Source organism: Alligator mississippiensis, chromosome 8 (genome assembly GCF_030867095.1).
Source record: "Alligator mississippiensis isolate rAllMis1 chromosome 8, rAllMis1, whole genome shotgun sequence".
Lineage (NCBI taxonomy): Eukaryota > Metazoa > Chordata > Crocodylia > Alligatoridae > Alligator > Alligator mississippiensis.
The window spans coordinates 61,847,121-61,870,541 of NC_081831.1; the positions used below are offsets into that span (position 1 = coordinate 61,847,121).

A 23,421-nucleotide genomic window follows, 5' to 3' on the forward strand; every position below is an offset into this window, starting at 1 on the left:
ATCTCATTTAAAAAAAAACCCACTAAAATTCAATATCTTCCACATGTCATATATCCAGGTGGTAACAATGACATGCTTTAATGATGACACAAATGACTTTACATCAGGAAGGCAAAGGCACATTACTATCACATTTTAAAAACCCACTGGACATGGGCAACTGGTGCCTCCTGAGTCTGGGGGGGCACCAGACTGCCAATGGGGGGGTGGTCCCAATGGCCAATTGCCAAGCCAGCGGTAAAACCGGAAGTGTACCTCCAGTTTCGTGGCTAGCGCTTCCAGGGGGTGCATGGCCATGAGTGACTGGTGCCTCGAGTCAGGGGGGACACATGGCCCCCCGACACCAGTCAGTGACAGGGGGGAGGGATCCCCACAGGCGATCTCACTCACCAGAGTCCCATGGCCACTTCTGTAAGCAGCGCTTTTGCTGGTGGCCCCGCTTCCCAGTCGGCGCTCACAGGGGGGGGGCACCAGTGCTGCCACCTGCTCCCCTGCCCGTCACCTAAACAGGGAGTGCGGCCTGACAGGGGCTGCACCAGCGCTCTCAGGGGGGGCACGTGCACCCCTGTGCACCCCCTACAGGTTGCCACTATGCACGGCTCATCTCAGAGGGTGCACACGCACCCCTAAGCGTCACCACTGCCCATGGCCCATCTCAGAGGGTGCACATGCACCCCTACACGTCACCACTGCGCACGGCCCATCTCAGAGGGTGCACACGCACCCCTACACGTCACCACTGCGCACGGCCCATCTCAGAGGGTGCACATGCACCCCTACGCGTCACCACTGCGCACGGCCCATCTCACCAATGCCACTGGACATCCGTATAAATCAGATTCAATATTGATTTTAACGAATGCCCTACCATTTATCTCTGGGGTGACTTTCAGCAGTCTCCTGGAGGTTTCTCTCTAATTCCTGGAGACGCCAGGGCAACCCTACCAAGCACTCAAGTCGGGGGGACGGGACAAGGCTTTGTGGGGGCTGCGTCCACCCCGCAGCGCTTCCCCGGGTGGGCTTGTGACCCCGCTGCGTCCCCGTTGCACAGACCCAGGCCCAGGGTGTTTCTGCTGGGGCTCCCGGGAGCCGAGAGCCGGGCGTCCGGCGGTGCCAGCGGGGCAGAGGCGAACTACAAGTCCCAGGCAGCCCTCGCTCTCCCTGCGCCCCGCGCCCGGATCACTGCGGGGACGCTCCGCTCCGCTCCTGCTGCTCCTTTAAGGAGGAGGGAGGGAGGCAGGAGCAGCTCCAGGAAGGCGCAGCCGAGCACAAAGCGGCGCGGGGGTGGCCGCCTGGCTGCGGAGCTTGCGTGCAGCCGCCTGGCCGCTGCGCCCGCAGATGCGGCGGGGGATGCGGGAGGGATCCTCCCCCAGCGCCTCCCCCGCAGGGCAGGGCCGGGCAGGGCCGGAGCTCCCAGTATCCGCCCTCCCCGGCTGCAACCTGCCCGCCTGCTCCGGCGCCCGGGCTGACAGCGCCGCAGCAGCCCCTGCCAGCGAGCGCCGGGACTCGGCCCCGGGTTGCTGCGGAGTCTGCCAGGGCCATGGGGCACCCGCCGCTGGAGTTCAGCGATTGCTACCTGGACAGCCCCGATTTCCGCGAGAGGCTGAAGTGTTATGAGCAGGAGCTGGAGAGGACCAACAAATTCATCAAAGACGTGATTAAAGATGGGAACTCGCTGATCAGCGCTATCAAGAGTAAGTAGTAGGGGCTGAAGGGCTTGGTGTGTCCCCCCCCCTGCAAGGATGCTCATATCCCTGCCTTATTTTCATGGTCGCTCAGCTGCCTCGTTGGGAGGAGGCTTAAAACAAACCTCTTTGATAGGCACAGTTGTTCTTTGCAAGCCTTGGGGTGCAAGCACCCTTCTTCAGGCAGTAGGGACAAAGGGGTTTGTGACCCAAAGCTGGCAAAGAACAATTTTTCCCCCCCAGCTATTTAGTTGGTCTAATAAAAGATATCACATCTTCCCCCAAAGAGCCTTGTCTGCCTGTGTCCGTAGACCCACGCGGCTACAACCAACAACCGCAACGTGGGCAAGGAGCTTGTTTCACGGTGGTGCGTTTAGACTGCAGAATGAATACATCTGACCTGTCAGTACAAAAGGCTTCTCTCTCGTCTATGATATTTCCTGTGGTTTTGTATCCAGAGCTTGTTATTTCTGTGAGCAGCTTATTCGGAATATTTTTCTGTTCTTGCTGACAACCTTTTTTGAACAGGCCTTTTTGAATGAGTGGACTGGAGTGCCTAACCTATGTATTGTCCGTGGACTGTGCGCCATTGACAGGTGACGTTTCTCCAAGGCATTGAAAGGGGTGGTAGTTTTAGTTCATCAGCAACTGTTTTATCTGCTGGTTTTGTTGAAGCTGTCAATCAGGTAAGTATGATATGATGTAAATGCAGAAATGCATTTAGCTTTTTCCTGTGGTAGGCACCAGCGTTTTCCAATATAAATCCTACCTCCTTTAAATAACACCTATTTTTTTTTTTTATACAGTAATGTTAAATATCATTTCATAATCTGATTTCCTTAGTGTTGGGCCTAATGTATGGCAGAGCCAAGACCCACCTTTGTAAGTGGTAGGCAAGCAAAAGCAAACATTTAATGCTTCCAGTCCTCTCCCTAAGACATCATACTGTTTTGCTACCGTGGAAGTTATGTAAGCCTTAGTTCCTTGTAATCTATATATGCTCGCCAGTTTTATCATCTGTCTTCAGAGTTGAGTATTGCTTTAGGATTCAGAACAAGTTAGAAGATGACAAACAATAATTAAAACAATATCAGTGACGGTGGAACTTCCTGCTGTGCCGACATGTCCCTAGATGGAATAAATCCTAATGCAGGGGGAGTTATTTTAAATTATTACATTATTCAGATTTTAGTTTTTGACTGAGTTTGTTTAGACTGTGTGGTCCTTGGAGCAGTGATTTTTAGGTTTTGCTTTATATATCATACCAGATATAATGTCATCTCCAGGTAAATAATATCCTCCTCATGTAAGACATGAGATTTTTCTGCTCATCCGAAGACCAGGCACAGCAGGTCACCTCACTAATGTAGAGCTTTCCAATGGAACGGGCCACTGCTAGGGTAGGAACTGAATGTTCTGCATCCTGTTCAATCCTTTTTCTTTATACAAAGACTCCCAATGAATATCCATTTCCATACTGGTTTTAGTGAGGAGGATAGTAGCTTATGGAGAAGTAACCGAGAATATGCATTGAGAGCACTTGCCCATTGTCAAGATAGGGTTGGATGCTAATCAGTGACATGGAAATGAAAATTTTGGTAGCCTGTGCCAGTTCCCTCAGCCATCCTTTTGTTTGAATAGTTGTTTATATTGATATAAGATGCATAAACCTCACTTTAGCCCTCTCAAAAAGGTGAGTAAATTGCTACCTTTTTTGGTTTGGTAATACAGCCAGACTAGTCGGTTTCTACTCCACATAATTTAAGTTCAGAAATGATCAGGTTAGACTTTTGGAGGTGAACCTTTCTTTTTTCCTTTTACTTTGATTTGAGTAGATTTAGCTGACACCAGTTAGAGGTGAAAACTTTAAAACGCTTCCAAGTGACCAATAGACACCTCAGTTTCCTATCTGTTCACAAATATCTAAGCAGATTAAAGACCATTTAGATAAGGTAGATAAATTTATGGCTGCAGGGCTTGATGAAATTCATCCTATGGATGTTTACAGAGCTAAATAATCCCTGAATTGTTAGCAGTCATCTTCCAAAGTGCCTGGAGTACAGGAAAGTCCCAGTGCCTGTCTTCAAAAGCAGGAAGATGGAGGATTCCGGGAATTGCAGAAAAGTTGGTCTAACTTTGATCCCTGGAAGGATTTTGGAACAAATGGTTAATCAATTATGCAAGAACCTGGACGATAAGATAACCATCACGGTTTTGTCAAGAACTAATCCCATCAAACCAATCTAATTTCCTCCTTTGATACAGTAAGTAGCCTAGTGGAAAAGAGGTGGGAAATGGTGGATGTGATGTATTTTGACTTTAGTAATGTTTCGACAGTGTTCCACCTGACAAACAAAACAAAGAAAGTTTAAAAAAAAAAAAAGTCAAAGCTCTCCTAAGGCTACAGGGCCCAGCATAGTTAAAATACAAAGTTTCTGTTACCAGCAGCATACAGTGTTTCTGTATGACTACCATCACATCTAGCCACCCTTCAGACCCCAGCCCAATGACCAGGTACCCATTTACGGCTGGGGCAACTGGGGTTGGTTCCCATAGTAAGGCTCAAATTTCCGCCTCTAAAGATGTAATACAAAACCTTAACTGCTCTGTTATGGCACTTGTCGAAGGATGTATTGTGTGGATGTAATCATCATTAGGATGGTGCATAATTCCGTGAATAATAATTTTCAAGTAGGTATCAATGATTTTCCATCAAACTTAAGGGAGGAAGGGAGGGGATGTATGTCAAGTAGGTTCTTGCCAGGATCTATCTTGGACCCAGTTCTGGTTAATAAATTTATAGATAACCCCCAGATCTTTTTCTGCCATACTTCAGTGTAGCCAGCTGTTCCCTGTTTCATATTTGCGTGTTTGATTTATTTTTTTCCTTCAAAAGTATCCTGCTTGATACCCGTTTTCACTGAATTTTATCTTGTGCATTACACTGTACCTCCAATTTGCCAAGATCATTTTGATTTTTTGCTCCTCTCCTCTGAAGTGCTTGTCACCAGCTTGGAGTCATCCAAACATTTTCACCGTCCAAGTTGTTTATTATATATAAATAATCTGTCCTGGACCCAGTTCTGCTTAATATATCTATATATAATATATCTGTAGGTATATTAAGCAGAATTGGGTCCAGGACAAATGTATATAAATTGACAACTTGGATGGTGAAAATGTCTGGATGACTCCAAGCTGGTGGCAAGCACTTTGGAGGAGAGGAGCAGAAATCAAAATGATCTTGGCAAATTGGAGGTACAGTGTAATGCACAAGATAAAATTCAGTGAAGATGGTACCAAGCAGGACACTTTTTGAAGGAAAAATCAAACATGCAAATATGAAATGGAGAACAGCTGGCTACATTGAAGTATGGCAGAAAAAGATTTGGGGGTTATAGAAGCGTAGGTTGTAGCACTGTTGTTCTAAGGACATATGCCCTGGGGTTTATGGAGGCTCATAAATTATATACGAGTCAACAGTGTAATGCTGTTGCCAAAAAATGCAAATCTCATTCTGGACTATATTAATAGGAGTAAGTATATGTAAGACACAGGAGGTAATTATTCCTCTCCACTTGGCACTAATAAAGCCTCAGCCTGAGATCTGTGTCCAGTTTTGGTCACCATACTGTAAGAAGAATACAGATGAGCTGGAGAGAGTCCAAAAGACAGCAAGAAACTGATAAGAGGTTTCAGAAACACAATCTGGGTGTAGAGGTTGAAGAAAGTGGGGGGTTATATTTTTTAGAATAGAGATGGAGAGGGGCTACTATTTTCCAATATATAAAATACTGTTTTAAAGGGACAATAGTCAGTGCTGGCCACTGGGGGGAAGGGCAAGTAGCAATCGGCTCAATTCACAAAGAAGGTTTAGGTTGAATATTAGGGAGAAATTTCTAACTGTTAGTATGATGAGACAGTGGCATAGGCAGCATGAGGAGGTTGTGGAATCTCCTTCAGTGGAAGTTTTTAAGGGTAGATTAGATAAATATTTGACAGGGACAGTCTAGGTCTACTTGATCCTGACAAGTGTGTTGCGTTGGACTAGATCCTTTGAGGTTCCTTCCAGTCCTACACGTCTTTGGTTTTATGATTCTTAATCTGGATAATGGGGAACTTAAATCGGAAATGGAAAGCATTTGGAGCTGCAGAGTATTACTACCATTGTTGTTTCTGTGTGTGCTCTACAACAGGAGGAATTCAGCTAGACCTAGAGCAAAAGTCTAATTAAGCATAAACAAATTGGGCTTTACAGCACTCAGTACTACTGGAAATATTTTCGGTTTTTTCCTGTAACATTTCAGTTTAAAATGTTTTGTTGTGAATCTGAAGAATAATAGGATTTGGGTAGTTCCTCGGACATTTAAAAGCAAAATTGAACAGAGGTGGCTGAAATGCAAACAGACAAACTGAATATACATGGACACACAAACCCCCTCCCACCCCCAAACCTTTTCACTTGTATTACATGCTTAAAACTTTAAGCTATTGGCACCCTCTTGTGAGATGATCAAGAAAAGAAAGTTTCCTCATTGTTAAGGGTTTAGCCCAAGTGTATGTAAACCCAGGTTCAATGACCTGCTTTGCTACAGGTTTCCTGTATGACCTTCTGCCGGCTGATGTGGGGACCAGCTGCTTGAAGGTGTTCAGGTACTGTAAGGCTGAGGTCTCTTGATAAGGAGACCTAGGATCTTAAGGTGAGCTGGTGTTCAAACGCTGAGCGAAACAGTCCTTTTAAAAGTCTTAGCCTTGATTTCTTTGCCTCTGTTCCCCAGCTAAAACATGGGGTAACAGCACTGTTCATATCTCTTGGGGGTTTTGTGAGGATAATTACATCAATTGCTCCATTATTCTTAGATACAGCAATGATGGAGCTATATACTTATCTACCAAGCCTAGAACATAAAATGGGGAGAATATAAAAAAAAATGGGGGTTACTTTGGCCAGTTCACCTGTCTATCACAGGGCATTTTTGTTTCTCACTTTTTTCTGTTTCTCAGGTTTACCTGTTACAGCTGAGGTGAAACCAGTGTAGACAGCTGCTAAGTTATCTAAGCTGAAAAGTGAAACGCCTCAATAAATCCATACAGTATCAGTACATTAGCATTGCTTTACCCAGCTCAATGGGTTGGTGAAAGACTGAGTGAGACAAGTGAGGGGCTAGATATTTTTCTTTCGTTGAACCCGTTTGTGCTCCTCTGGTGACAGAAGGAGATGTGAAAGCCTTAGGATATCTTCAGCTGTAAATTCCCTTGGTAGGAGGGAGCCCTAACCTGGTATATGGTGTGTATTGCTGTCATCTAGGAGAGCCCATTGCTCTGTCATAGAGAGCATGACAGCCTGAAGAAGGGCCATGACAAGGGTGTTTGTGTGCTGTGCCTATTCTCCAGTGGCATAATGGCCTGTTCGGACCCTAATCAGTTGGAATAGTTTTGAGCAGCCCTTGAGGCTGCTTCAGTTAGGGCCATTTTACAACCGAGCCATAACTTAAGGAGCTACATTGGCTACTTGGTGATTCCCTCATCCTCGGGAGGGAATCGCCATGATGTTACTTCATTACATGAATGGAATTTTACCGGTGGGTTGGTGAATTGGACCCATGGGGAATCTGCTCAGCAGTTTGCATGAGTTTGTTAAATTGAAGAGGAAAAGAATGCAAGATTTGAAAGGAAAACACAGTTCTGTTGATCCAGGAAGCAAAGATGGAAAAACGGGGGTTTGCAGAAATGACTTGTTCATCTACTTTGCTCTGACTACTGCAGTTTTCAGCATGAAAGAGTTACCCAGTGTTAGCTTAATGATGGAGCTCTGGGTGTGCACAGGCCACCTTCCCCACAGGCTTAAATGCCATTGCTGCCTTGCACTTGTGCATTTTTATTTAAACCTGTTTGAAATAAGTGTAGGCTATGTTGCCTTGGGGGAGAATTTTGATTTAGTAGAATTTTCTATTACTTTGCTCAGGTATAAATGATGTCACAGTTAATGTGCACAACAGTGAAGAATTGGGCCTCATAATCTATCAGCTTTTCCAGAGTGGGGGCTACCCGTCCAATATCTTTCCACCTTTGAACACCTAGTGAAACTGATGGATGTTTGGAATCGAGGAAGCCTTTCAAGTTGGACTTCATCATGTATCTGCAGGTCAATAACTACTAGTTTGTTCAGGCTATAAGACAATGATTCTGATTTACCCGTTACTGTGATTTTGAGATGTTTGCATGGTTTCCTGGGCTTTATTTTAAAAAAGAGAGACGTCCTCTGAGTGAGTGGGTATTCTATGGTTAGGAGAGAAATGTTTGTACATAATAACTACAGTAATGAGGGTATCAAAATCATATAGGTAGATATCTTGGTGCACTGCTGATTAGCCTGTGCCTAAGACATTTTTTTTGAAAATGGTCCAAGATACTGATTCCTTTTATTAAGTATGTTAATCCATCAGTTTGGAAGTTTTGTTTATTGGATACATATTGTTGTGTAGTAAAAAATAGATGCATACATCGAAACCTAAGATTTCAAGCAATCTAATTACATTCATTATTTGCTCACAGGCATCTAACAGCCAAACACCTGCTGTTTTAAGATGACAAGCTATACAGCCCGATACAGTGGCAGAAGATTGCCGGTTAGAGGGCTGAAATGCAGCATTGTGTGTCTATATATAAACACACATCCTTTTTGCAAACTCAGCACATTTAGAAAAGCAACCTAGGCAAAAATATAATTCTTGTATTACAAAGAAAGAGGATCTATTCAGACTTATGACGCATATAGAATAGACCTTGGACTTAGCTTTACAATTTAAAATTTTCCTGCCTACTTATTTTCCATTTTCTGTATGCATTTATCGGCAAGTAAGAGTAAAGCATGGCTGTCTCTTCTCTCCCTTAACTATAATGATTTCAATATAGTAATTCTTGACTTGTAACAACATAAAGGAAAAATTGGTTCCCAGTCTCCAGAATTCTATAAATATCATTCTGGGCACCAAAACTTGTGAGCCTAGCCAATGGCGATGTGCAAGTACATCCTTCTGTATTGTGCATTGGGACAGCCTTCCCATCTTGAATAAGACTCTTCCAAATGTAGTTAGATTTCACTCCCTCATGTTTATTTCTTTATCTCCTTGACCCAATTGCTATTTCTAAATGGCAAAAAATATTGCATTCAATTCATTAAAAAAATGAACAAATTAATAAATTGTCCACCAAGTAAAAGTAGCCAGATTAGCCAATACATTTTGTAGAAACGTCTAGTAGAATCATGAGAGGATTTATTTTTTAAATCTGTTCTGGCACACTAAATAAGAGCCAACAAAAATAACAGGAGCTGGGAAGTTTCCAAGGGAATTGGAGCACCTAGCACCCACTGGGAGTCATTCAAGTGCGTGACTTGCCCTGAGATCTTAGGTGCCTTTGTGACACCCTTAGGAGAAAGACGGTGAAGAAACACATACACTACTGAAGAACTGTAGAGTAGTAAATAATGCTGTTATCCATTGCTGGCCCAAATATTTGTAGCAACTTTGTATATGAATTTTAGTGCAAACTTAAAAAAATTAATTTAAGTGCATAACACTGCAGATTAACAACCTTAAATGCTAAATGCAGATTCAAATGTAGGTGTTTTGTTTTGGTTTGAAGAAGACACTTGGTTGCTTTTATGCTAAAATGCACTTTGTCATCCCATCTTTAGACCTAACTCCCAAATCAGCTGAGTGGAAGCAATAAAGTGAAGGGCCTGACAAGGACTCACTCTTCTGTCATTGTGCTGTCAGTAATTCATTGCCACTTATGTTAAATTGTGTGATCTGAGCGAAACCTAATGAACAGATTCTCAAAGCATCCTTGTTAATTACTTCCCATATGTTCACTTGACTCTTTTTATCAAGCAGTTTCAGACTCCAAACCATATTAGAGCCTTCCCTATTGGACTCGCTCCATAGAGCTGAATGGATTTCAGCTGGGTCTGTTCCCTTAGATAAGTGGAGGGGATACACTCATGCACCCCAGATTCTTCCTGAGGAAGGAGGGGGTCAGGTGGGAGATAAACAGAGGGAGATTCCACTCATAGTTTCCATCCAATTGTTGCTGGGAAAGGAAGGAGACCAGCTCCACTCATCCTACCCTAAAATGAAAAGACTTGGGAGATTTGCCAAAACTCAGGGTTATCCCTGTTGGAGGTGCTGTAGTATATTGACACTAGCTCTGGAGCATCGCTCTCGCCCATTCCCATCAGCCCAGCTGAGCTAACAGTGCTCCTTCCTCTGGCTGCTGTTTGTGAACTCTGCTGAGGAAACAAAGATGAGGGGAGACCACATTATGGTGAGCTTGGCCAGAAATATTCCTCTACTTCAGACTATTAACTCTTCACCTGATTGTTCATTAGGTTGGTGTCTGAGGAAAAGGGGGGGGGGGAAGGAGGAGGATGATATCTATCCCGTAAGCCTTGTCCCATCCTGTAGTTTGTAGAGCCCCATCCCTAGAGTGAAGGAGCCTCTAATCAGAAATTGAGGAGAAGGAAAGTTGCTATGGTCATGATATATGGCAGCGACAGCTCCTTACTTAGTGACATCCTTCCCTAACTGGGCATTGGTAGAGTCAGATCTGGCCTGGAGAGTTAATTTAACAGTAGCTTTGGTTTGATGTTCCTATCAGGACTCTTAAACAACCCGGAAAGCAACTCAGCAGGTTGATGACTAGTTTCCATCTTCCTTTCATGTTTCTAATGGAAAGCAGAATCCCATTTTCCCTCCTTGCCCCTGCATCTGTTTCTTCAATCTGCCCCTCAAGTGCGATCGCAAACTGAAGACAGTCTGGAATGATGAGTGCTTTACCAGGCCATAAGAGCTGCTTCTTTGCTTCTCACTCCTAACGGCGGGAGATCAGAAGAGAATTTAAAATCCAGAATCATCAGTTTGTGACCAGCAGTGAGACCACTGCATAGGGCGGCAAGGGCCAGGCTCGTTAAGTTGGCATGTAGCGGTGCTGCTAGGATAGAGCATTTCCCTCTGTTAAAGAAGGGGACAAAGAGCAAGGAAAGACTTTCGTGTCAAGTGCATGTTTGCTTCGAAGACTTTTGTAACTGATATTGAAGTGGGGCATAAACAGCAAAACTCTTTACCATTAATCATTAATGTGGCTGTGCCCTTTCTTAGTGCTTGTGTTTGTGCTGGACTGCTTGGGCATTAGCAAGACCCTTGCTTTTCTCTTATCACAAATGTTTGACAATTGGAAAACACAAAAAAGGAATTTGTGGCCAAGAAGCCTTGGCCATGTTTCTTTGCTGCAGAAAGAAAGAGACAACGCAGACTTCCTCTGTGGCCTTCTGCATGTCACACTGTTCCTTAATTTTTCCGTCTATAGAACACATCTAATAGATCACCTTTAAAAATCAAAACAAAACTGTGATCTTTCAGTGAAAAGTACTATATGGGACTCAGTCTGAGATGCTGAATTCATTCACCTCCATACAGTTTTCAAGGGACATTTGATTTTGAAATCTGGTCAGCTGAGACCAGCACTAAACAGTTGTATTACAGCTGCCCTAAAGTCCTGCTGCGGATGTTTGTGGTTTTACAACAATATTTTGCTCTCTTTGCAAATGTGTTTCTCCCTTGCTGCTCTGTGAGGCTCACACAGGAAAACAATGGGATGCAGTGAATGTGGCTGGACACAAAACAGTCACATGCACAAGCTCAAATGTCTGAGAGAGAAAAACAGTATTTTTCAAACTTGGATCAGCTATAATTCACAGGTGAAAAGTGTAGCAGTAGTAGGCAAACTGTTTTGAGGCACAAGTATGTTTTGTATTTCCTGCCATCTGACTTGAGTGGTCAGTAATGCTAAATTACTATTTTAGCCGTGTGTATGATGCCCACACAACAATTACAGTCCAATGCTTTTGGATTGGAGAGAGAGGTAGTGATTAAGAGGTTAAATTTTCCTTCCCTCCTGCCAGCCCTATTGTCTTTTCTTCCCCTGCAACTCCTCCCCCTACAAAACCCTATGGTTTTAGGTAATCTGCCAGCTGAGCTCAGGAGCTATATAGCTAACAATTTTATTTGCTGCTCAGTTAGTCTCTTCTTTCTGTGAAGCAGAAACACTCCAAAGCTTGGTTTAGGTTTTTTCAAATGTCTCCCCTCCTTTTTCTGCTGTGAAAGAACAGAAATAGCTACAAACCACTCTAGACATTCCTGCTCTTCTTGTCTTCATGGGCACTGTTTCTTTGCATAGTTCTTATAAGAAGGAGGCTCTTTCTCTGGCCACATGGGGCTTTGTATGAGCAAACTTAGCTGTAGCAGCCAATTCTCTTCACAGGAAACCTGGACAGAGAGAAATAACAAAAAAAGCCCCCCCTCCCCAATGATAAACCGTAGGCCTGGAAAGCTGCAAAAGGAGCTCTCTATTTGGAGTAGTTTTAGCAAGAGATTTTGGATCGAAGCTCCCAGAAAATAATTGGAGCACTTCTAAGTTCAAAATCATTCTAAAATAAAGCACTCAGATAAAAAGGCTGGAGGCATGCTTTAAAACAGTATGTCTCCTCCAAGGGAACTCGCATGTTGTGATGGTTGACAGTGAGCAAGCACGTACCGGACAGGTGAAAAAACTCATTACTGTATTGTAGCACTATTTAACACTTTCTGTTAACATTACAGAATGGTTGAATGCTACACTCCTGCAGCTCCCTGTGGGTAGGGAGTATTTGTGGGGACTCTTCACATAAAACATCTTTGTCTTCATCTTCAGAGCACTATGGGGACTCCACAACAACCCACGTCTTGAAATGTTTTCCTAGCAAATCAGCCTTCAGACCCTCTGTTCCAGCAGTGATGCTGGTCTTTGCATCCCTATCTTATCCTATCTATACTTCCACCTCTCTGCTGCCCCTGCTCTTAAGTTCCCTGCCAAGCCTGGTAGACAAAGCTAATAAGTCACCGCTTTGCTTGCCACATTATTCTGCCTCGTTTACCTTCTCTCTCCTCTTCCCAACCATTTTCCCCCTCTTCTTTGCTACTCCTCCTGACATTTGCTACTCCATTTAATTTTGTTGCTGAATTTACAGATTTGGACATAAAACCAAAACAGCCTTTCATGTTGCACTTGTCGTCATTCCCAGGAACTATGGGATTAGGACAAATTTTATTTTGGGGATCGGACTTTGATTGTAGAGACCCATGTTTCTGACTGCCTGTAGATCACCATGTCCTGTGGCCTGTGGAATAGACAGGAGTCCAGAGATTAATGGTGCAGCAATTTTGAAAATTTGGCTTACACAGTATTGTCGCTATGGACTCTGTGTGGTTGGTTTGGGTTTTAGTGATGACATTTTTTTTATAATCTGGTTCATGTAGTAAACATTTGTTTTCTGCATAAGGTTCTACAAAATTCTTCTCTTGTCCTTTTCTTCTCCATCTTAGGTCTCCTTTGTCCAGAAGTCACTTTGTTCCATTTTCACTGACTCCTACTTAGCACACCAAATGGAGAAGCTTTTCTAAGTTTTCTTCTTCAGAGGTCTCCAAAGCCATCTACTTGATGGAGCACTCCAGCTATAATAACCAGATGTTCTTGGGTTTCTGTTTAAACATTTCTGAATAATGGTCATTCTCTCAGCTCATCCACTTAACAGTACTATGTTGATTTATTGATCTTCCATCCTTGTGATATAAAGGTTCTGAAAATTTTATCTATTTCTTTTTGAGTTCTTCAGCTTGACCTGCAGATCCAGCCTCAGATTTTTATCAATACAGACTAGATGAAATATTTCCCCACCTTGTCACCAGATTGTTAGCTGGTGTAAATCAGCATAACTGCAGTAGCTGTAATGAGTGTCCATTAATTCATATAGGCTAAGAATTGAACCTAACACATGCAAAATTACACATCACTAGGATGCTTCTGTGGTGATGTGGCTACAGCACGTTGCAAAATTGTGGGAGAGATCAGAGTGACTTCATGAGACTGAGATAGTGACTTGCTAATGGATCTTAATGCACTCTTGTGATACAATAACTTTAATGGCAGTATAATATAAATATTAAGAGCCTTGCCAGATTTGAAATAGAAGATATATGTTAAGGCAGAAAGACAATTGCTTGAGGAAGTGAAAATGCAGTATAAGAAGAACAAGTGCATTTATGGCATTTTCTCCTCCATGTGTTTAACAGTACTGTTTTTGGAATCAGTCCTATACTTTTACTGCACATTGTTGGATGTACTGTAACATTGTGGCCCCAGACCCTGTATTCTCTCAAAGTCTCCTTGTATCTCTTGCACTATAAAATGTTTTGGACCGTTAAATTGTAAGTTGAATTTTGTAAAGTTATACATGTCAAGAGGATGTGAACTCTTATCTTGTGGATGGAGGAGCACAGCATTCCCATGCAGGTGTGGGAGGGTGGGGGTGCATCTGTGGCATGGTGCATGTGCTGTTTCTGTTTTTTCATCTGATGTAACGTGACTCTCTCTAGATGTAATTTTGCAAATCACTTCTGGACCTATACGCTATACAACCACCTGTTAGCCTCAATCCCCTTTTGCAGCATGAGGCACCATACTAGAATGGTTCATATAAAGAAGAAAAGCGAAGCGCCCATCTGATCATACAAGAGAGAACAAGTTCAACACCTGTGATGGAGGCTTTGAGATAGCTTGTAATGAATGAGAATTGCAGATCCTCTTGATTTGACTGGAAATTGTATGTCCTGTAAAGTCAAAGATCTGATTATGTTCATAAACAATTCCTTTTAACAGAATAGCCAGCCTACCTTTTTGCCTAAAATGCACCCACATACAGGGCAGACCCTGCCTACTCTGGCTACAGAAGTCACAGCTGAGAATGGGATGAGTGTAGTGCTGTTGCAGGGAGGTATAAGTGGGATAAGTATGGGAGCGAATGGGGGGATCCCAGGGAGTGCTCTGAGTGGCCCGAGCGTCACAGATAACATGCTCTTCATAAGCTTCCCAGTAGTGCTGTAGCAGAAGATGGCTTTGTTGCTGTCAAAGCTAGACTTACATGGATACAGTAGGCAAGTGTCCTGCCACGTGGAAGGTCTGGCAATCTCAGGGGGCCCTACTATTACGGCAGCAGTAGGATCTATGGAGTGGCCTGAAAGAAGGATTCAGTTCCCTCCAGCTACCTCAGTAGCCCTGTGGGCCAGGTATTTATATACAATACCCACTTGGTTTATAAGGCTGATGGTTTGGCTCTGTGTCGCTGTGTTTTCCCTCTCTTTGAGGCTTCAGTGGCTGATACTTTGGACACACAATGCTGTTATTCTTACATATGTACCTCTAAACAGAACTTAAAATTATCATCAAGATAGGATGGCGGAGACTTCTCTCACCACACCCTTCTCCCTGCCAGTGCAGTAAGGACTGACATTTTCCCCACAAATATTAGCTCTGTGCACCCAACAGAACTTGGCAGTGAGTTGCTTGCATTAAGTTATCCTGTTTTACAAAGAGAACTACAGTTCAGAGCCAGCGTACGATATATTACTGAAGATATGTGTGGAAATCTTCCCTGTAGATACACAGAAGCCCTCTGTCTCATGAAAAGCCACTCATTTAACTTCCCAGTATACTCAAGTAATTTGGAATCTTAATAAGAGAAGCATAAACGGGTCTTCTGATAGCACCGGTCACAGCAAATGTGAAAGGCCTAACTTTGCATCCAGCTTCAGCAATAGAGCTGTTATTATTTGGATCTGGCTTTTTAATTCCCCTCCTCCCCGCCTTTCCTTTCTGATTCTCTCTTTCTCTCCTGTTCACTCCATAATCTCTGTTCTTGATCAAGCATATGTGTCAAGCTGGTGTCAATGAATAATTGAGGGGTTGGCCCTGCCCCCATTTTAAGACAATAACAAAACTCACATTGACCTCAGTGGGTGCAGGAGCAGGTCCTGACCAGTAGACAAATCTGTTCAAATACAACGTTACTAGTAGCTGGTCAGATGTAATCTGATTGCTTTCTGGGTCTGGGTGGCCTTGTTTTCTCTGGCAACCTTGTCATTCCTTTTAAAGTGTGTATGAGGATGGCACAGCTCACTCATTACACTGATACGGTGATAGCCTCGTTGTGAAATGTGGACTGAAAACAACATAAAGCTGGTTATTTTTCCAAATTGTTAGTGTTATTTACTTAATACCCCATTTCTATGGAGCCCTTGTCCTGATGCAGGCACTGAACAAAGTGTGGCGTAAACAGTCCTGCTTGGAAGAGGCAACCCATTGACTTTGTGTATGGGAAAATGGAGCACCCCCCCATCTCTTCTTTTAAGCTTTGCAACTCAGGGAGCCCAGGGCAGGCTCACAAAGAGAAACAAACAACATATGGCTCCCCTTTTCTTTGTCTTTTATTTTCTGACCTGTTCCTCTCCCTGTGCGTGCGTGTAAGCATGACTTAAAGCCTCTCGTTTCTCCTTTCTCACTCTAGAACTTGTTGTTCCCCCTAGGCTTAGAGCAGCGGGCAGCAACACGTGGCCTACAGACTGGATTTGACCCATGGGGCCATCAGATCCAGCCTGTACAGCTAGCGGGGATTTGGCAGCATGCGGTGGCAGAGGGCTTCACTCTTGCTGTGCCAGGTGCTGAGGGCCCTCACCTGTGCCATGGCCTTGTGCCAAGGAAGAGTGGCAATGGTAGCAGCAAGTAGCTCAATCTAAGCCAGGTTGTTCTGGCCCAGTTGTTATTAAAAGTTGCCAACCACTGGCCTAGAGCACTGAAGTGATGTTTCTGGAGGCATCGGTGATTCACTGCTCCATGGAAAAACTGCCTTTCCTACGGCAGCATAATTTGCCCTTGGCATTAACTGGTCTGGTCCAGAAAAAAAATCAAACAAAAGATTATTTTACCACAAGAGGTGAAAAAATAATTCATCATATGAGCTGTCACCTATCAATACATCCCCCTAAGAAAGCTTGTGCTTTCACCCACTGCTTGCTCCCTTAGCTCTCACCCACTCAAATTAGATCTCTTTGTTGGGAAGGAGTCTGATGGAGCATAAATCAGTTCAGTTTTCACTGCCCTCCATCCATGGGTCTAGAATTGTTACTTGGATTTTTCAGGAGAGATTTTGAAGAGCACAAGTCACTGTTCTTGTTGCCTGTGAAAATTTTCTCCTGGCTCTTGGGCTCTGCTCAGATAGAGAGCACACTGCACCCTAACCACTATCAGCTGCCTTATACCATAACAACTATCAGCTGTTTTAAGGCAGCATTGCTCAGGCCACCTCTACAGCCATGGGAATCAGTCTTAAAATGAAGACTTAAAAGCACCCTATGCTAATTCAGGAACCAGGGCAGTTTGCAAGGAAGAACAGATTGTGGAGGGCCTGCCAAATATGTGCAGAGGCCTCTGGGCCCTTGAGCATTGCTGTGCTAGAGAGACAAGTCTTTGGTCTGTGACACCTGATTATTATCAACTGCGTGGTAATAAGAATGCCTGGCATTGCATCAGAACGTTAAAGGAGTTGCAAAGTCCATGTGTCGTGCTGACTGATTAGCAGTATAAGGTTGTGTGCAATGCTTTACAGAACCGGTTTCAAACTCTGCAATGACACTATTATGACTAGACCACCTTGCTGTAGTATTATCAGGGTATTCTGAAAGTGTGACTTTTCTCCTTTACATCCTTTTTTAAGCAAGGCACTATGGTTTGCTTTATATTATAATCTCTCCTGATTTTCCAAGAGGAATTTGCAATTCGTATCCTACCAGAGCAGTTTTAAAGCATATTTTCACTTAGAGAGATCAGGTCTTGTGTCTGAATGCTGATGCAGTGGATTTGGGATAGGCACCATATAGCCCTGCTTTTCTTTGTGTTCCCATTGATCTTATTCATGATGTGTAAGAGGAAGTGGCCATCCCACACCAAGCTGGCAAATCCCTCAGGCAGCAGGTCAGCAGGCAGGCAGGTTTGTTTTCAAAAGCTGTTGGGCACAATTGTTCTTTGATGCAGCTATAGAGGATCCAAGGCCCCAGATCGCTACAGATCCAAAACAGATGTGCTTCAATCTGGTGTTCAGATTGAGACACGGGAGACTGGAAACCAGTCATAAAATGCAGACACAATATTTTATATTCTAGTTGCAGGGCATAGTTCACCCTTTTCTGTGAAGATCTCTATTTTGGGGCCTTCTGATGCTCATTAGATTGAGCCCCTCACAAGATAAGATGCAGTCCTCCATCACCTCTTCAATGTAGCATTTGGGTTGCTTTTGTGGCTAGAGTGAAAGGCTTGTCATTGTTCAGGCTAGTAGTAGGACAGCTTCCAAGGGCAATCTCTGAGGTCATGAATTCCTGCATAAACTACATCCTACTGGAGTCTGCTGACTTGGGAAATGCTGAAGCAGTTACTTGGCTTTCCATTTGTTCACAGGCCTGGCAGCTTTGGGATTCATCCACTACTAAGTGATGACCCTCTGCTTGAGCTGTGGTAATCCTAGCTTCTTCCTAGTTAACTGTTATACTCAGTGAATATGCACTGCCCATATCCTTGCTCTATCCACAACTTGTACAGTCACTTTAGTCTTGGCAGGCAGCCCTCTTGAGAAGGCTGCTGTTTATTGCTCCAGAAGAGCAGAGGTAAGTGTTTAAGTTATGTCCAGTTACATTAAATTCCTTTTCCATGTACATGTGACAGGGATGCAGCAGAATACAGTGTGTTTTATGGAGGGAGAAACTGAGGCACAGAGGGTTTAATCTACACAGGCACTTGGGCATCGCTCAGGGTTGCATTGCCTAATGTGTAGGTACTTTGACATCTAGTGGAATTTTCTCTGCTCTGTGGTTTGTGCTCAGGCTGCACTCTGATGCTTGGGAAGAGGTTAGTACATCAGAATGGAATGACTCAAAGCCAGCAAGTTGAGGAGGGTGCTGCCTAATTTTATTTAGCAGTAGGAAATGTTGAGGATCAAGAAGAGGCCTAATCCCAGCTGCTTTAAATGGAATTAGGTGTCTAATTTTGAGCTGGAGGCAGGCATGGATCTCCATTCGGATTTCTCCGTTTGGGTCCTTAGTCCAAATTCAGCAGGGTGTGGGTTTGAATACATGTCTCCCACCCAGGTAAGTACTCTGGCCACTGGGCTGTTGGGTATATTGGGAAACCTGTGCTCAAAAAAAAACCTTTGCCCCCAGTTGTCTTTTTTTTGAGACATGCTTGGTGTGAAGCCTGTCGGGGTTTAGATGCAATCTAGGGCTGTGAGGAGCTCAACAGTATCAGGACTTAGACTGCTCTGTGCCTGCCTACTTTAGGCACCCTACAGGGTTATAGCTTCAGAAGGTAGTTGAATGGGATTTCAAGAATCTTAATGGTTTCCTGTACTGGACTTGGACATCTATATTTAAGCTGGAGAGATGAAAAGCAGCATACTTGTACCCTGTCAAAGTCAGTAAGGGTTGAGAAACACAGCATCTCTCAGAAACAGTCCCACCAGGAGTTGTCCAAGGATGTTCCTAGCACAGCTTGTTATAAAAGCAGCTGTCCTGTGCATCAGTTGTGGTCCTTAATCACAACACAGTCACTCTGTCCTCCCTCCCTCATCTTCTCACCCTTGCTGGCTTCCTGTCTTGTGAAGAATATGGGAGTCATTCATGTTTTATGAATTGTGCTATATATAAAATGCAAAATTTTGTCTATGGACTTTGTGGCTGTTGCATTGCTGGCTGTAGAGTAGCTATAGAGTTAAATCTGAGCTAACTTTTGAACTGCAGGACCCAAAAACTTGCTGGCCAAAGGCAGCTTCGGTGGCTGATGCTCAGATGCACACTGACTGAGGGGGTCAGGCTACTAAAGAGGCTGTAGCTGTTAAGGGTACAGCCTGGTTCCAACTTTGGGGGTGGGTAGTTAGGTAGGTATACAACTCAAATGGAATCCACTTAAAATGGTAAGGAAAGGGTAGGTATGTTTAAGACTGGGTGTGTAGTCTTTAGTTGTTTTAACCCTTTTCTCTCCATGTTCTTTTGGGCAAGTAATTGATACTTGTTTTGATGAGGCAATGCAAAGTTGCTGCAATTTCATGGAGTCTTAAGCTTCTGTAGGGAAGTCTGTAGTGAAGTCCAAGCTCCACTGGGTCTGGTGAGGTGCTGTAGGCAGTGTTGTAAACTGTGCTGACCAGGCAACAAGTGGGGTGAAACCTGGGATTATGTTCAGAGGAAAGCACAAGAGGAGCCTATCACTTGGAGAGGGCGTCCACATAGAAACAGAGCAGTACAGCTCATCCCTGATGGGTTTGTTTTTTTTAATGATGTAAGAACAATTAAACAGTCTGAGTCTTATGAACTCTGGAAGGCTGTGACTGATTTTACAGAGGCAAGTAAAAATAGAAACATTCAAAACATTAATCAGGCTTTGTAGGACATGTTCCTTTTTAAAAGTAGGTTTCTGTTGTATCAGACAACACTGATTATCAGATGCTAAGACTAGATTAAAGAAAAATTGCAGCTGTGAAAGCTGTAATGATGAACATCCAGTCCCTTACTATCTTTGCACAAGCTGTCTACTTTTTGAGGTTCTGGTGGGATACTTTTCTGCTTCAATCCTCTGGCACCCGATATAGTTGGCAAAGTAGAGTCTTGACTGCTGTTGCTGACGTTTCCAAGGAAGGTAAGCACTGACTGTTGCCATAATCGAGAGATCTGAGGAAGTGGACCAAAATTTTTATCTAGAAGAGCAAAGGTATAGCTGAGAAAGTCTGGAGGTCTTCTGCAAGGTCGGAATCAACTGCTGGTGCTCAAATTCTCAATTGTCACGGAAATGTTCCCCTGAAAGGAAATATCCATATCTTTACAACTCAGCACAAAATAACACCAAAAGGGTAAATTCTGCTATTTATATATACAGGGCTGAAGTGTCCTGATTTGGCTACAGGAAGTGCAGCTTTCTTCCCTCTGAAGGCTCCTTCTGGAGAGACTGGGAGTCTGGATTCAAACCTGTTGGCAGCTGTCTGCCTCGCCTTTGATGTTTGTTTGATGTAGTGTTTGGGGATTTTTTTTGTAAGCTCCTAACAGGCGGCCATGTATATATAGACTCTTCTTCTTTCCTACCTAAAATAATTATGGGCCTTAAAGAATCTTGGGCCTTGTTGGTCTACTGAACAGAAATGAAACCTTGGTAAGCAGCTTTCTCTCCTTTCAAGTCAGCATTAACTTTTTGTTTCCTAATCCTCTCATTCACACTTCCTAATGTGAACAGCAATGAGAAATTGGCACCATAAACAAGGCCTGGCTTATAGGCAGGTCACAGCCTATAGCTTTTCTTTACTGGAATGGTTTTTTTGCAAGAACTCTTGTCAGAGTTAGATACTACCATGTTGCGCTCTGTCACTAGGGTGCCTAACTAGCAGCAAGTTTTCTTGTGTCTATAGTGCACAGTGGCTAGTTTCCTTCTGACTGGCCAATTACTGTCTCTAGGAAGGAAATAAATAGAACTTCCTCATTATCACACTTTTTTCTCAATGACCTTGGGTAAAGGAACACCATCTTATCTAGTGGATTAAATATAGGACAGAAGAATATAGGCAAGAGGACTTGGATTCTACTCTAGGTTCACTCACTGACTTGCTTATTAACCCTTGGACTAACCAATGAGTATACACTTTTTTTAAGCATGTCCTCATATTTTTGAGTACCTTGACTTTGAGATTTTTCATTTCAAAGCCAAAAGAGCAATTTTGAAGAATGCAGCCTTAATATCTCTGAGCCTCAGGTTCCCCATTTCTCACATGGGGATAATGGGGATGATACCTTATAGACTGTGAAGATTTAAATGGGTTAGTATCAGGACCAGGCTTTGAGGATGTTAAATCTTACAGACCTTTTTTAATGCAGGGTACTTGGGATAGAGCTGAATTTACGTGCACCAGCTGGGGACCAGACTTGAAGACCCAGGAGGTCCCTTCCAGCCCTTTATTCCTATGAAATCCACATTATAGTTTCATAGTTGGTAGGGTCGGAAGGGACCTAAGCAGATCATCAATGGTTCTGTGTCCCATTAATCTATGTGCTAGTGGCCCATGCTTATAGCTAACTTCATCTTGACCCTTCAGGAGGCCACTGCCAGCATGTTTTGAACCAACCTGATGGGTCCCAGCTGCTGTTGGCTGTGGGACAAAGTATCTCCATACGTTATCTGTGGGAGTGATTTAACTTGTTACCTTAGTATTCTGGGAAACTGGTTTGCTGACTGAACCCTTGCTTTATGGCGCTCCTCTTGGCTTCTGATAGCATCACGAGTACAAAAAAAAGTGAGAGGCTGATGTGGAACTAAAAGTTGACCCCTGGTAAGGGGCCCAGATGGAGGCTTCCTTAAGATTTATTCCATTATGACTCAGATGAGACCAACAGAGATTCTGACTCTGCAGTGAAGCCAGCGATTGTGAGCTCTAAAACTTGGCTTCTGCGTGGCAGCTCTTTTTTTTTTTTTTTGGTTTTTGCAGAGAAGATACAAGACATGGCTGTGTTCCTTTCCAAGGCAGAGCCTCTCCGGACCGCTTATAAATTGCTTGTAAGTCTTCCTCTCATGTCATGTGTGACTAATCTGGCCCCCTGCCTGGGCTTCTCAGTAGTGCTATCTAAGGGAAATTCTGAAATCCCCTAAAGCCAGGCAGGCTCAGAGAGAACAGTGTCACTCCACTTTTATTTGAGGCAGAGAAGCTGCCATTCTGCAACATGCCCTTGGGCTTCCTATGTGTCATCTTTGCCTTAGGTGATTAATTAGTCTCCCTAGATGTTTGAAGGAGATGTGACGTTCAGTCTCTGCACGCCCTTCGGAGCCCTTTTTGGCTGGGATTGCTGATGCTGTGCCTGGATGGATCTGTTATTTTCCATTTGTTCGCATCTGTGTTTAATATTGCTTGTGCAGCAGGGAGCTCCCATCTCTCCCTCTAACGACTTACTTCAAACGAGAATCTGTGAATTTGCAGTGAGCTCGAGCTGCAGCGTAGAACTTTATGTAATCCTGCAGTCAGTTCTCGGCTTGCCAGTTGCTTCCTATCCTGATTTGCTATTACACGCCCAACCTTTGTTGTCCGACTTCTGTTGTGCTGATCTGCTCTCCACACGCTGGTCACCCACTGTCCTCTATAGACCACCTGCCAAGACACAACACCAACGTACATAGTACAGCTTAGCATGAGTGCCTCGATTCACCTGCTTTCTGTAACGGCATCAGGTCTTCAAGCAGGAAACGTTACCTTTATAAATCACCAATAAGCTCTGCCCCTGTGCTGATTGCAGACTACTCCCTATTGGAAAATAGGAATGTCCTTCACCTGGTACTCCACAGAACATGAGCTGAATCCACCTGACAACCTACCCTCACAGCCTCTGCCTGGTCCCTTGCTTCAGTTAGGACATGGATCACCAGGACCAACATATTCCATGGAAGTAGAATGACTGACTTGGCATACCAGTTGTTTTCCTGCAGCATTGCCACAGGAAGGAAGGAAATGAAATCCTTTTATTGTAAAGCCAAGTGCAACAAGGGAACCCAGCGGCTGCTGTAGGCATGCCACCATCCCAGGAACCCCGACAAACCATGCCTGGAATTTAGACAGCTCAAGAATGCTAGCCTCTGTCTTCATGTCACATGTACATGCTGACAGATTAATGTCACTAGCATTTCATTTGAAGACATCCAAATGGTTTACAAACTCTAAAGTTTCTCAGTACTCCTGTGAAGTTGTCGTAGTCTTATTATTTTGTAAAGATGTTAGTGTCAGGATTGAAATTCA

At 43.8% G+C, this 23,421-nt stretch overlaps 1 protein-coding gene across 1 annotated transcript in view; it reads left to right on the forward strand.

The window, feature by feature from the left end:
• Positions 1–1,324: 1,324 nt before the first annotated feature.
• Positions 1,325–23,421, forward strand: part of OPHN1 (oligophrenin 1) — a 110,567-nt gene continuing 88,470 nt past the window's right edge. Inside the window, exon 1 of the mRNA XM_006274729.4 lies at positions 1,325–1,694. Within this exon, the coding sequence (XP_006274791.2) occupies positions 1,541–1,694 (154 nt within the window). The 5' untranslated portion in view covers positions 1,325–1,540. The remainder of the gene's footprint in view (positions 1,695–23,421) is intronic.